The following is a 15,000-nucleotide window of genomic DNA, read 5'->3' on the forward strand; positions in this document are numbered from 1 at the left end:
ATGTCACAAACATCTAAAAAGTCACAAATAGGAAAGCTGCGCAACTTCTCAAGGTATAATCCTCCGTAGGAAAAAGATTTACCCACAGTTCTTAGCGCACGACAACTTTGAAAACGTTTATAAAAACGTACAGAAACGTTATAAAATCTTCAAACCCAGGCTACTCGATGTCCTTTGTACAGGGACAAATATTATAAACATTTGGCTTTCTTAGTGCCTTATAGGCTGTGTTAGGTTCGCAAGGCATTGTGGTAAAATGTACCGCCGCCATCTTTTTTCCTACGGTGGATTATAGTCGAATTAAGCATTTGCATTATTATATCCTCAAGTAAACCAATCAAGTGTTAACACGTTACAACATGATTTAAAACAACATTTACTGCATACCAGTGCAAAACGTAGATAACAATGTTCTCGAGCTCTATGGTGGAACAAATGAACGGAAACGTGACAATCAGATGTAATCTTACGCAATGAAACAATAGTTACACCCAGTCGACTCCGCTGGATTTTCTATATATTGATTAAAAGTGTTAGATAGTGATATAAAGTTCGCATCGCCCCAGGGAATTAGCCATGATTGCCCAGAATTGAAGCTATCGGAATGTGAATTCATGCAAAAGAAACTCTCAACTTTGATTTTGGCATCCATCGAATAAAAGATGCCTGTGAGTATCATGATCAGGTAAACTTCCACTCTTCTAAGAATCAAATTTTTCTTTCATTACTTTCTCTCGATTAATCGTTACATTGCAGACTTTGATCACTTCTTTCAGTTCTCATTTCATATCTCTAAAAAGTGTGTTGGTTATATAAGGAGAGATTAGATGTGGATTACTCCTGGGACCTACGTAATCACATGTAAAAGTTAATAAACAGTGGAAATGAAAAACTGGATTACTGTGTGTTCGCATACCAAAGACTCCCCGAACAAAACCGAATTAACAGAAACGTGAGTTTATAATTGCATTTAAATTGGATAGATGCATGCTTCAGTTGATGGATGATCAGGTAAGCACTCGACAAGGCATGATGATAAAATGAAGATTTTGTTATTCTTGACCAATTCACGTAAGTGTGAGCTAATTTAGTTACTTTTAGAAGAAAAAGCAGCCGAAAAGGCCGAAAGCAAAACAAATCTTACACGCAAAAGGTAATCTATCAAAGGAAGAAGATTAAACAATATAGCTTTACTAACCAAGAGAGTAATATGAAATGAAATAAAAAGATCCCCCTTACTTTTCTCACGTTCTTACGTTTGAGAAGTTTCATTGAAAGAAACGACTAATAACTTCGCAACCAGTGTAAACAGAATTATCGAAAAGGCTTCTGAGTACAAAGTATGGTTCAGTGTACTTGATCATGACCGGATAAAAAGAACACACTGTAGGACTTTGTAATGATCACTTGACAAGTTAGAGCTCTGAGAGTTGTAAATAGTTAAAGAGTAGTTGATTGCAATAAACGTCTTTGAAAAACATTTGTTCGTTCATTTTCTCGGTCTTGCCTACTTGCATAACTTTAGGCGTTAATGACCCCAGGGAGATTATTTTGCAATAACAACGAAGCAATGGAAAACTTTATTGTGTTTGAACAAACAGAGTTGTTTTGTTCTGTCTAGTACGTTAACAGACCAAATAGAAATCGATTTATTCGCAATCATAGATTTTTATGATGACTGAGGCGAATAAGGCGCAACCGAGATTCATATAGACTTTGGCCCAAGGCGCTAAAGCCGGTAGTAATCATGTCCAAAGGAAATTTCTTTTCTGCTTAGCGTCTATTTAAAGTGAAAATACAAATTGACGGTCCAAACACGGAAAAGCAATTTCCATGTCGCCTATACATAATTAATATTTCCCAGATCGGAAAATTAAGTACACGTAATAGAAATAAAGTATATTTTATTCTGTTACTAAATTACCCTGCTGAAATGTATTTCTTCCTATTCTATACTCAATAATGGGCCGAATTGGGCAGGGGTTCTTCAGATCAGAATGAATGTTCTTTAACTTGGAAAGCTTGGTACCTGGTAGACAACAAAATGCTTCTTTCAGCAAACCTATTTCACTTATAGGAGTGATCAGATTTCTAGCCAGTAAGCGATAGCTGTTAAATCGTATTCGACGAGCAGAGAGGGTGAGACCCATGTTAAGCTTACTAATATATTCCTAAAATTTCACCTCTTTATAATGAAAAAATCACATGAGTTCTGTTACTAAAAATAATTCTATTACATGATCATTCTACCTATTTTCAGATTATGACGTAACACCTCCAATGACACACTACACCCCTCCATCTCGATGATGTCACTATTCTATATTTAGATTATGATGTTATCATTTTTGATGACGTCAACCTCTGGGGTATTGTGACGTCACTGTGTCCCAGTGTCCCTGTTGCAGAACTGTCTGTTGTACTACTTTTGTTTCAGAAGCCGGATTGAAATTTCAGCCCGGCTAACCAGGCTGAAATTTCAGCCCTGGCTGAAATTCGCCATGTATCTGGGGCCTGCTTCTCGAAAGCCCCGGAAACTATTCGGGCCCGTAAAGCCAGTTTTAGTTAATCTGTATCTAAATACGGAGAAGTGTATACGCCTGAAACTTCTTGTATAAAGGGAACCTCTCTCCATATTAAGAATTGTCATCTAGCCTGCGTCGCGCGGTAGGTTACGTCTGCGAACGCAGGAAAGATATATAGACAACAATCAAATTCTGCGCTGTAATTGGCTACCCGAGCGGGCAAGATGAGCTATCTTGCCCGCTCGGAACTACCCACCGTGTCCCGCAAGAAAAATTTCCCCGAAAGTCATACAATAAGACGGCTGGATATTGGCCTCGTTCTTTTTTGCGTGTTTATGGACCTCGACTCCGTCTCGGTTCATAAACACGAAAAAAAAGAACTTAATTGGCCAATATCCAGCCATCTTGACCTCACACTTGGTCAATAACCCATACATATCCGGGGTTTTGGAGAACGTGGACGGATTACGACAGGGAAGTTTTAATGTCACCATTAGCTGCTATTTAAAGATACAAAATAAAGGTATCCATGAATTTGGGAGATTCCCAAACACAATATTAAGTCATTTTCTTTTTAAACAAGGCAACTAAACTTTGGGGTCAGGTCAAATTGCTAAGTTGTCATAACATATGCATGATTTGCACAGCTTTTCACTGATATTTGTCCAGAGACGAAAGAACAATAACAACTGGTTAGTTCACCTTCATTGCATAAGCATCCCCATAAGCAAACATTGTGTTTTTGAGTTTGAAATTTAATTTAGTGAATAACTCGGCTTTCAAATTGCAATCATTACATCGTGACAAAGCTATCAGTGTGATTGAGCCATTAGATGGGCACAGAAGCATATCACCGTCTGATAGGCAACAATATGGAGGGGGAATTGGGACAAAAATGCCATTGAATCACATTTCATGCCATTGGATCATCGATACTATGTCATTGGATCAAACATCGTTCTATCCGACAATATTTTTCATGTCATTGGATCGTATGTCATTCTATCGGACCATATTTTTCATGTCATTGGATCGGACTTCATGCCATTGGATCGGACTTCATGCCATTGGATCGAACTTCATGCCATTGGATCGGACTTCATGTTATTGGATCATATCATTCTTTTGGATCGATTTCATTTCATTGGAGCACTTTTATCGGGTCAGCGGTTCATCATAAGAAATAATATTTCCCAGAATGCATTCAGGCACAAAGTTCCCAGGGTGCAAACCGGTTTGAAGTGGTTTCAACTCATTCCATGATTCACACAAGAGCGGGAAAGTTGGGTAGTGCTGGCATATATTTACATATAATTTATAGCAGAAGCAAAAAGCCATGGCAGAAGAAGAAAACTTGATGTTCAAGACACAGTCCCTCCTGAGAGAAGTTGTAAGTCACCTGGAGAAAACGGAAAGCAGTCCCCAAGGCGCGGAGCCTTGCGAAAGCGACGCGCTAGACCGACAGCTGCCGCCATCGCACGTGGAAGCTCCAAAGATGTCAGCCTCTATGGAATTCAGGTAATCGTAAAGCGCTCCTAGAAACTACCCGAGTAAAGAGTTGCCGCTTTTGGCGCTGTGTTTTTATTGCAGATAATTTCTAAATCTGAGCTAGAGGTGCTAGCTTCAAGTTCGGTCATGTATGGAACATAATTTTTCTCCTGTTTGTAGCGGAGCTCCGGCGGCCCCAAGGGCCGCCAAGCGGAGCCCCATACTCATATAGAAAAGAAAAGTAAACCCATGAGTTGATTTTCTCATGGTTATCATGGCTAGCGGTATTGCTCGTGGGCGCGTACGCACGACGACGACGACGACGGCGGAGTTGCCCAACATGGCGGCCATACTCCAAATAATAGGTTGACAGAGACATGCACCCTTGGTTTACTGTGTACTTCCTCGATATTGGACATCCATGTTATGATCAATTTACACCTGTCAAAACAAGGTATCCGCTGACCAGTATCACGTGACCATATTGCGGGCTCAGGTTTACAGCTCCTCGAGGTCACGTGTTTTCTTGAAGTTGACCGCTGACTAAGTTCTGGTTGTCGATTGGATCACAGGCTCATATTGGGTTAGCGTGTTGGAAACAGGGCAGGATTGCTCGGAAGCCGGTTTACGCTAACCCAGGATTAAAAGTTAATGGAATTATAACTTTTTCTTCTATACAAATGTTTTTTGCTGTTTTGTTTTGTGTATATGTTGATTATTAAAACTCAAAACAGAAGGCCAAACAATATACAGAAACCTCACTGCAAAGTTACAAAACTCAAATCAAAATTCTACCTTTTTCTGGGTTAGCCTAATCGGGCTTTGAACAACCCGGCCCAGGAGCTACGCTTTTAGGCTGGCCTAAATCTATATATTATTTTTGATAGAAACAGTTAAGCTTATAAAAATGCCTAAGTATCACTGAACGTCTGTATGCGGCTGTTTCCCTTATCGTTGTCAGATTATAGCGATACAAGCGTTGTACGCTAGCGACGTTTTGAGCATCGGTATTTAAGTAGTTTTAAGTGATCAAAAGCTCAAAATTAACTGGTGTAAAAAGTACTTTTGGAATTTACACTTTTTGTACCACGAGCTTATATTTGTTCCTATACCCCTTATATTTATATCCTGACCCAGTCCTTTCTAGCATTGAAATTCTGAAGGGGTGCCAATAAGAGAGAGTAATTTTGTAATTTGCATTATCTGTTATTTTCTTCAGTATGGTTGAAAGAAATATCCTGTTTATAGTATTATAATAAACAAGTATTCACCGAAGTGGAGGTGAATAGTGGTGGATATTTACCTCTCCACTTTGCAGCTCGGTAAATATTCACCACTTTCACCGACACTGAGGTGACTAATTGTTTTAGTATATACCACACAAGTTGAATAACTAGTGAACCAAAACATTACTTTTGGTACACAAAGTGATGGGCAAAGCCATTTTGTTTCTCTTAGGCTGCTCAGATAGTGCTTTGCTAATCACTCCGAGTTAACCAATCAGCCTGTGCGGAAAGCACTATTCACTTGTGTGGTATATACTAACAAGCATTATACTCTGCTTTGGAAACCAAAAGTTTTATTGATTTTCAGGAGAAGATTTGCAGGATTGTGTTCATCCCATACAAGCAGAGGTCAGCCACTCCCTAAAAAACAAAAGATGGCTGGGTATATCCCAGCCAAGAAAATGTTTGTGCCCAAGGAGACTTGGACGCATGATTTCTGTTTGCTTGGCCTGCAAGAAGAAAATATCACTCCATCAAGGGAGAGGCTAAATAAGCTGTTAGATGCGGGTTTGGGCAAAGCCCACTTGTCAATTAAGAAAAATGCAAGTCATGAGGAGTTGGCCTGTGCATTAGAGGAGCGCTTTCCAAAACTGAAAAGTGGAGGTGGGTTTGAAGTCCTCCGTGCAGAAGGAGGAGGTGGTGGTCAGAGGCAGCTACGTTTGGTATATCCAGGGGCCTTTGGCTACACAGCCCCACATCTTAAGGACAGGTTAGGGCAGGCTGTTGCCTACATTCATCCTCTCCAAGCTGACCTAGATGAGGAGCCAGATGTGCCTGAGGTAACATTTATGAATGATGGGGAAAATATTTTAAGTGTTACGTGGTGTTAAATTAACAGTAGTATATGTCTTTTTTTAGGCTGCGCTTTCTCCAAAGGTTAAGTGTTTGAACTGTAATTTGATGATTGCTATGGCCCAGGTGAGAGAACACCAACAGGTCTGTGGAGGTGGATCCTCAAGGTAAATGAATCTATCCATAGGGGTTAGAATGGGAGTCATTTGGTGGTTAAAGAGTATAAACAAACTTTTGGATCACACAATAAATTATGTGAAGCCAAAAGGTTGCCTGATGATATTAATCATTGTCAGTATTTTAAAAATGTGACATATTTTTTCAGCTTCAGTGATCAGAATGTCTGTAAAGGGGGACACCTATGTAAAATACATTAACTTAAAAAACAAACACGGGACTGGGTTCTCAGTATTTTTTGTTTTGTTTTGTTTTGCAGGGATGTGATTGATGAAAAGGTATGATCCATTGTATCAATGACAATTAAAAACAGTTGAATTAGTCATGTACACCTTACATAGATTGTTGATGAACTAAATGTTAGTGTTGATTTTGAGTATTACAATGTGAATACTGTAATAAGTGCCATTGACAATGGAACTTGATCACACATCAGAGTTTGTGTGCTAAATGAGGTACTTTTTAATGACTTCACTTGTACATTTTAGGTTGATGTATGTGAATCCAAAATGACCCCACTGGCTTTATCAAGGTAAAGTACAGAGAAAAAGTCAATGTGCATCCTTTTGACTTGATATAAATTATGTATTAATCTTCAGCTTCAATCCCAATATTTGAACAATATTTAATATACTTCTTTATTTTTGCAACATATATTGTTTCAGTACTTTTTTTATGTCTGATTTGGTAAACTGAATTTGGCACAAAACATTAACTTAACTGGAGCAGTAGTTGATAATTAATTCATTATTTGAGAACTGAATTCTCCAAACTATGTTGATGCTCTGATGCAGAAAGTTAATTATTCCAGCTTAAGTGATTATCCTCAAATAGTCAAAAAGTAGCCAGCTATACTTGCGTTTTACAGCATAGTTATATAGCACCTTCAGTGTTAATGCTAGATTTCAAAGTGTAACATTTATGACATATACTTTTCTTCCAGAGATGGAACATCAGCACTCCCTTCTTTGAGAAAGGTGATTCTAAATAAGCTCAGGGATTTACTTAAGCAATGACTCAATCACTGATCACAGGTTTCAGTGTATAAAAAAATGTTATTTTTTTTTATTTATTTTGGTTGGTGTATTTGTTTCAGTACTGATACTATAGTTATTAATCAACTGTTTGAATCAATTTACTTATTGTCATAATTGTTATGGTTTTTGTCATTGTTATTATTTGCATTATTTTATTAGGCACCAGTAGTATCTGAAGGTCCAGCAGTAGATAGATGCAGAGAACAATCTGAAGAGGAAAGGTGTGATTGAAAGAAATTAATATTATAGTTAACATGGGCTCATGAACCCATTTATCAAAAGCTGCCATATAATTTTTATTACGTAAAAAAAGGTAAAAAGGTTTGTGGCTGAAAAGTAAATGAAATTATTGAAAGCTCTGGGAATGTCCTCAATCTCAAAGAATTTTTGATACTTTGCTAAAAAGTTGTAACATGGCATGCTGATAATAACTCAATAACCTATCATAACTCAGCTGTTGTTATGGTGACCTCTTATCTGAAAATGATCACAAGTTGGTTATCCTTGATTGGGTATTTGTTTCATACTATTATTGTATCAGCAACCAATAAAGAGTGGTAGTACTGACCCATCTAGGTATAAAGGGCTGGAAAATGATGGGAAAGTATCTTGCAGCTATTATACACAATATTTATTAATGTTGACTTAATTTCTTCCTGTGCCAATCATTAGAATGACAAGAGATTGTAAATATGGTCTGACTCAGTGTCCATCCACCATTTCTGCATTATCAACTGGCGATGTAGGCAGCAGTACTGACATGTTGAGGGAGTTATGTCCAGATGCAACTTTGCAGCAGATCTCTCAATCATTGTTCAATAACAATGGAGATGTCAACCTTGCTGCACAGGAGTTGTTAGGATTATTTCTTGAAATACCAGACATGGTAAACGGTGAGTGTTTCTCCTTAGGTTCATAAATTTTCCACTCCAAATTAATTCCAACAAAGTCAAGATTTCCCATTGAAATTCCCATAAAAAGTGTAAAACATCCACACAATTTTTTTTTTTCTGATGGCATAAGCGCTTCTCCCCAAAATCCAGGGACTTTTGTTTTTGAACTGTCAATCGCCCCGCACATGTAACATAACTTCCGGTTCACTCTTACGTGTAACATAACTTCCGGCTCGGTCTTTACAAAATTTCTTTTAGAAAATTAAGAAAAAAGGAACAGAAAATAATCCCTAATAGTGAGTATTTAGATTTATCCAGCTACAGGAAAACTTATTTACATACAGCTGAACCCACCTGAGCAAGCAAATTTGGTTAGCAACCCCTTCTATAAAGGGCCATTTGGACCAAAATACCTAATTTTTTGAAGTCAAAATTCACAGTAGGCAGCCAGCTTAGACATGATTACTCATTGTCGTGATGACTGTTTTCATTATAGTAATTTTTACCTCTCTTGCTGTATTACAATTTTTTTAGGTTATGAGGACCACGAGAGCGACGTTGATCTTTTGACTCCAGCATTCACATCAAAAACAACACCAGAAAAGATGAGAACTTATACCCAGACTTTAAGTCCCATGGATGCCTTAGAAGATTTTCAGAGAAGCAACATGCAAAGGGATAAACCAAGAGAGCGTTTCTTTGTCAGCAGAATGGAAGGAAATGAAGAGCTCAAAAATGATATTTTGGGTTTGTATAAAGACCCCCGAAAGAACTTGAGAGTACCACCCAGGGTGCGGTTTGAAGGTGAAGAAGGAGTTGGTGCGGGGCCAGTTAGGGAGTTTTTTGTCTGTGCCATGAAGATTCTACAAGAAGGAATTCATGGTGAAGGGAGACCCATTTTGTTCTTTGAAGGAGAGCTTGACCATTTACTTCCCATACACAACCAGATTGGGCAGCAGATGGGAGCATATACCGCCATTGGCAAGATAATTGGTCACTCCATATTACATGGAGGGCCTGGTGTTTATGGACTCTCTCCCGTGGCAAAGCACTACTGGTCTCATGATGACCTAGCAAAGAATCCTCCCCCAATAGTACTGGAGGATCTTCCTGATCTTATCCTGCAGGAGACCATACAAGAGGTTTGTTGGGGTTTGAAATAATTTTCTTTTATAATAATTATATTTAAAACTGGATTATTGGTTAATGCAATTCCAGAGTTTTAATTGGCTTAGCCATTGTGGGAAATGGGCTAATATACCATGAAACACAAATATGGTACCTTAGGTATAAGTGTCAGTGAAGAACAGGCAGGGAGCTCAAATATCGCAATTCCTTGGATGTTTTTAATAAAACAAGCATTTGCACTCATGGAATAGTTGCTAATTATTTTTTCTAAAGCTTAATACAGTGAAAGCTAGCGCAGGTTACGTGTACACTAAAGTCATCTATCTTTTAGCTACCCATATAGTTTTCTTCCCAATTCATCAATGGATAACACCTCAATTTCCATGTTTTCTTGCTCTGAATATGATCATGGACATCTTGCTGAAGACAGCATACAAGAACCCAAGCCTTCGGGACCATAATCTAGGGTATCCAAGAGGGTGATATGACATGCCACCATATCAGAGTACATGTATAAGGACTGAGAAATAATATTGAGGTTTTGTTCCTTTTATTTTTTTAAGACATTGCTAGAGGATTATGTCAATTAGGAATTAAGTAATGACAGATTTTACACTTCAAAGCACAGTTGGGATGGTCAAGTTTTTTAAGTGCATGCAAAAAGACAAATTTATTTTAAACACATATTTTGACTTTAAATTAAAGCTTGGATGTAACAGATCCTTGTTTGGATACAACAGTTACAACAGTGGAATGCTGATGAAAAGATTTCAGATGAACTAAGAGCAAACCTAGCTACCTACATGATGGAGGCTGGTTTGGAACCTGAACTTCTCTGCAGTGGTAGAGATGTCCTAATTCAAGGACTGCTTTGGTACTTTGTAATTGATAAGAGAAAACGTGAGCTGGATGACATGTCTAAAGGTAATACCGGTAATGACAAGATTATTTTATCTGCGGTGTATTTATTAGCATATTGAATGTTTTACACATGTACTTTCAGAATGTGGCCCAGATAAGACACTGAGTTGTCATACTTTTGTAGCTTGTGATTGAATGAACATTGTCCTGAAGATGCCAAGAAACAGGGCTAAAATTTGTTGAAAGATTACATGTATAGTACACCTTTGATGTGCTGGTTTTTGAAGGTTTTTCAATCCTGGAAAATGGAATACCAGTAGTAGTCTGCATGTGTTTAAATGTAATGATTCCTACATTTAACTCTTTTATTATTATTAAAATTATTATTATTATTTAGTAATATTATTAATTATTATTATTATCATCATTATTATCATTATTATTATTATTATTCAAATTGTAACAGGAATGAATGAGGTGACGTTGCAAAGCTTCCTAACCCAGCAGCCATCACTGGTAGAGATTGTTTTTCTGCCTCATGCTGCAAAGCACATATCTGCTACAGAATTCCTGGCTAAAGTTACCTATGACAATGAAAGTGGAGAGAAAGAAGTCCAGGCAAGAATTATGTTTGAGCAATATGTGCAGGAAATTGCCCAAAGAAAGGAAGGTATTTATCTGATATCAAAGTGGGTACATTAAAAAAATAACTTCACATTGGAAGTTTTTTTTTTCATTTGGTTTCACCTTCTTCAAAAGAGATAATAGGTGTTAGAGTGATGACGCCAATAACATGTTGGTCTTAGACATTCTGGTGCAGGGTTAAGGGAAGTGTTGTTCATCAAGGTCTGTGTTCATTAATGGTCTGCAACATAACTGTAAAATTTAACAATAATAGACTTCAATGTCAATTATGAGGGAACCAAACACATTCATAAAACTGCAATAGAACACAACCAGTGCCCACTAACAATAATCATTACACTAAAAAATAATATGGTCATGAATGTTTCCCTTAAACTTGCAGGTGAGACACGGCTGAATGACTTGTGCTGCTTCTGGACTGGATGGGATTTCCTACCTCCACGAAAAGAGATCTTGGTGGTTAAGTTTAATACAAATGAGAGCAGCAAGTTACCAACATCAGAGTGTTGTTTTATGTCTTTATTGCTTCCCATTGGCCATAATACATATCAGGAGTTCATGAATTGCATGGACACTGCAATCCGATATGGGTCAAAAGGATTTTCATTTGCATGAATGTGTCTATCATACAGGTGTACAATTTTCACTGTTGTGTTTGTTTTTGCAATGTTGAAATTCAGAAATATAAGGATATCATATGATGGTTTTAATTGCATGTAAAAGGCCTGTGTTATTGCATTTCAGTTGAAATGGTAAATTTTAGTTGTTTTCTTGTTGTTCAGAGATTTTCAAGTTATAAATTTTTAGGTTCCAGTTTTATTAGAGCTTTTTTTATGTAAAAAGCCACATTGGCATTCAAATATGAATCATGTGATTAAAATGACATGGGATACATACATGTAGTTACATTGGTGGGAAGTACCCAGTAGGTCATTTATACCAGATAACATAGGATTAACACAACATTACTTCTTTGTTAGAAACACACAGATACCAGTAGGTGCCTAGTGCAATGAGTTGATAATGAGTTGATTTGTCATCAATAAAAGAGAAACAAGTATTTGCTAAACTGTATCTTGATTAGCACTGAGATAACAGTAAACACAGTAACTGTTATCATTGCTCTGGTTTAGTGCTGGAACTAGCATGCCAGAACACAATATTCCCAGGATTTGGTTTTAGAGGGTTAGTTTCTCTCGAATTTGTTCTCTGACTAAACTTCTGAATCACAAATTTAGACTCCTAACACCTCCTGCCAGTCATGGCCAGAGATTGACTGTTCACTGCAATGAGAGTCTCTCCGCAACAAAGTTGCAAGCACTCAAGTACACATCAATCCCATAACTATTGTCATGCTGCATTGGATTTATGGCATGGATCAGGTCATGATAATCACTGTCTGTTAGTGGGTTCGGAATATTCGGGATGATCACAGCCTCCTCATCTCGACAACTCTCTGGAAGGGGCCCATCACAGTCTATGCCATAGTCATCCCAATTCTGCTAAGGCAAGATTTATACAAAATGAATGAAAAGAACAGGAAATTACAGATGGGTGATAGTCTTCATAGATTGCCCTCATTTGCAGCTCTGATTGGCTAGCTTTGTTACTTTCTTGTTTCTGATTGGTCCACGGCAGTGAGATAAAATATATTTTAGCCTGCCACAATAACCGATGAAATTATTATAATAAACCTGTCTGTTGTCTAGATACACAAAAACATCCCAAAGAGAAAATCTTCCACTAAATAATTTTAAAATAATTGTTGGCCACAATGGATTAGAAATTCGGTAGCTTTCACTTTGATGGCACTGAATTTTTAAGAGACTTGTAAAGCAATCTCAATTTGTTTTCTTTGATAATCTTTATAAATTCTACTTAACAATTAGATTATGAGCATGAGATTTCTATTGTGTGATAGTTGATGAGGGCAAAGCCCAAGTCAACTATAACAGGATCTAATAATCAAGTGAATAATCTTATTGTTTTGGTATAAAGCAACTAGATGCTCAAAACTAACAACAAGACTATCCAAATCTTTACAGTCGCTTAAAACATTTTGCAAACGGGAAGAAGCAGGTGCCATTTTCTCGATAACTGCTACTTACAATCAACAACAATAGATAGTAGCAAAGCCAATCAGTGAACAGCATTCACGAAGAATGCTAGTAAATTTATACATACAAAAGTTATTCATCAACAAAGCTGTGTACTAGAATTCCTGTAAAGAATTCCGAAGACGGGGAGGTATATAATATTTTAATGCTGAACATCCTTAAGCCATTTCAAAGAGATTGTCATTGGCCTACAAATGTTGAGGGAAATAAGATACGAAAGCTCTCCCACCTGTTGCTCCATAGAAACTTCCATGATTCTTGCATTGTCAATTAAACCAATTATCCAAAGCTGGTTTGGTGTTTTGTTTCTTGCAGTTCTGATTGGGTGATCATTCCAGGAACTTGCAAAATCATGGAGGTGCTGATTTATTCTTGGTAGAAATGTGTAATGCAAACAGAACATGTGCATGTTGTTGGACAACTCTAAATGCCCAGATTCCTCAAGAAAGTAGAATACTGAATAATAAATGTAGATACAGCTTGCAAACAAGTCTCTCCACAATCGTTCTATCCGTTGATTGTGTACACTTGGCCCAGTGATTATACTGCCCCTTCCTGGTCCTCTTGCTGGGTGAGTAAGCATGTACCAAGCAACATTCACATTTTCCACTCCGTGATCTGATCTTACTCATGATGGCAGACCATGGACATTGACTGCTTCCAAGAACAAGTCAAGGACAGTGTCAGCCTGATTGTTTCCATTGCATCGAAGAAACATAATCTTTCTAGAAAATCCATCAATACACCCATGTATGACAAATTTCCACCTAAAAAGCAACGTGGACATGATGTACAAAAGGAGAAAATAGCAAATAAACAAAACACCTCAAGTGTTCCTATCAATGGTGAATTAATGAATTCATTTACGGAAATTTGACTTCATTCTTTGCTTCAATATTCTATTTTTGAAAGGAATATTTCAATGTTGAAATGGCAACTTGATTCAAAACAAAAATGTTGATTTCATGATGCCTGACTTAGTGCAACAAAATATCCCTAATTTCCATAAAAACAACATTTTCCCCACTTTCTCTTCTGCCAGCAGCATTTTGAGCCTTTTGAGTGCACTAAAATCTCTGCCTCTCTCCTTTTCTATCATGAGAGGGTTAAGAAAAGCAAGTGACAAACAAAAATTTAAATGATGAGAAAACAGTGTGTGACATATAACAGTTTACCAGTTGCAGTCAAAATTATGCAAATTTTGGCCAAATTCCCACATACTTATTGCGTGAAGCGAGACAACAATCCCATCAACAATCAAGTCGCCATTCAATGTTGAAATATTCACTTCAAGAATGGAATATTAAAGCAATGAATATAATCAAATTTCCGGAAACGAATTCATTAATTCATTAATTCATTAATTCACCCTTGAAAGAAACACGAGCTGTTTTCATGGTGAAAAATTGTTTTTCAATTTTGGCAAATACACATACCTCACCAGTTTATGGTGACCATCCATGTGCCAAAGGGCTAAAGGGGCCCTTACATTGTAAGATCTTCTGTGTGTCACACGAATCTGGAGACCTCTGACAGCAGTGCCTACAACATGATGACAAGCAACCCAAAGGAAAAGGTGTGAAACCTAACTGTTAACAACTTGATTGAAAATACATGCAAAATTTTTAAGCCACTTGTCCTTTCCCAGAGGGTGGCTGCTTAATTGGGGTTCTGTATTAATGACCCACCTCCCACCTCTTCTCTTACTGTCTTGACATTGATATATTACCTTCAGGGTCAACTCTTCTCATTGCTTCTCTGATTCTTCTTGAATTTTGTGCCCTTGGACAGGAGATGGCCACGCATGGACGTGTACCCACAATTTGGGAAATTATGAAGTATATCCTGGATGACAGCAAATAATACTGCTTCACTCATACTTGAATAACTTGCACGAACCGAGATTCCAAATTCATGGAGTCTTCTGTACACTGTTTTATCACTGACTCTAAGCATCTTGGCTATGTCAGCGCCCTTAAAACCTTTCTCAAGATAATACTCTAGCTGGTTTCGGCTGATGTCGAGTTTCGGCCTTCCTTTACTTCCAGTTG

At 37.6% G+C, this 15,000-nt stretch overlaps 3 protein-coding genes and 1 pseudogene across 4 annotated transcripts in view; 2 read left to right on the plus strand and 2 right to left on the minus strand.

The window, feature by feature from the left end:
- LOC149106757 (ankyrin-2-like) overlaps nucleotides 1-15,000 on the minus strand; it is a 38,195-nt gene that overhangs the window by 21,717 nt on the left and 1,478 nt on the right. The gene's annotated exons all lie outside the window — the stretch shown is intronic.
- LOC149106758 (uncharacterized) lies at nucleotides 5,266-6,129 on the plus strand. The gene has a single exon (XM_089298307.1). It carries the CDS (start codon nucleotides 5,674-5,676, stop codon nucleotides 6,127-6,129), a length of 456 nt encoding a protein of 151 aa, XP_089154433.1. The 5' UTR covers nucleotides 5,266-5,673.
- On the plus strand, nucleotides 6,209-11,461 carry LOC149106759 (uncharacterized). The gene is made up of 10 exons (XM_089298308.1): nucleotides 6,209-6,258; nucleotides 6,528-6,546; nucleotides 6,757-6,800; nucleotides 7,212-7,245; nucleotides 7,465-7,526; nucleotides 7,978-8,198; nucleotides 8,733-9,340; nucleotides 10,067-10,250; nucleotides 10,654-10,857; nucleotides 11,215-11,461. Exons 1-10 carry the CDS (start codon nucleotides 6,209-6,211, stop codon nucleotides 11,445-11,447), a joined length of 1,659 nt encoding a protein of 552 aa, XP_089154434.1. The 3' UTR covers nucleotides 11,448-11,461.
- The window catches only part of LOC149106760 (uncharacterized), a 4,596-nt pseudogene continuing 932 nt past the window's right edge, over nucleotides 11,337-15,000 (minus strand). Inside the window, exons 1-4 of the transcript XR_016209898.1 lie at nucleotides 14,679-15,000; nucleotides 14,386-14,491; nucleotides 13,179-13,716; nucleotides 11,337-12,331 (exon numbers count right to left, since the gene is read on the minus strand). The exon at nucleotides 14,679-15,000 is cut by the window's right edge and continues 932 nt beyond it. The product of XR_016209898.1 is annotated as an uncharacterized LOC149106760 (transcript). The remainder of the gene's footprint in view (nucleotides 12,332-13,178; nucleotides 13,717-14,385; nucleotides 14,492-14,678) is intronic.

The sequence above is a fragment of the Orbicella faveolata genome, unplaced genomic scaffold, assembly GCF_042242905.1.
Source record: "Orbicella faveolata isolate gen_17 unplaced genomic scaffold, um_ofav_v1 contig_3, whole genome shotgun sequence".
NCBI classification, from domain to species: Eukaryota; Metazoa; Cnidaria; class Anthozoa; order Scleractinia; family Merulinidae; genus Orbicella; species Orbicella faveolata.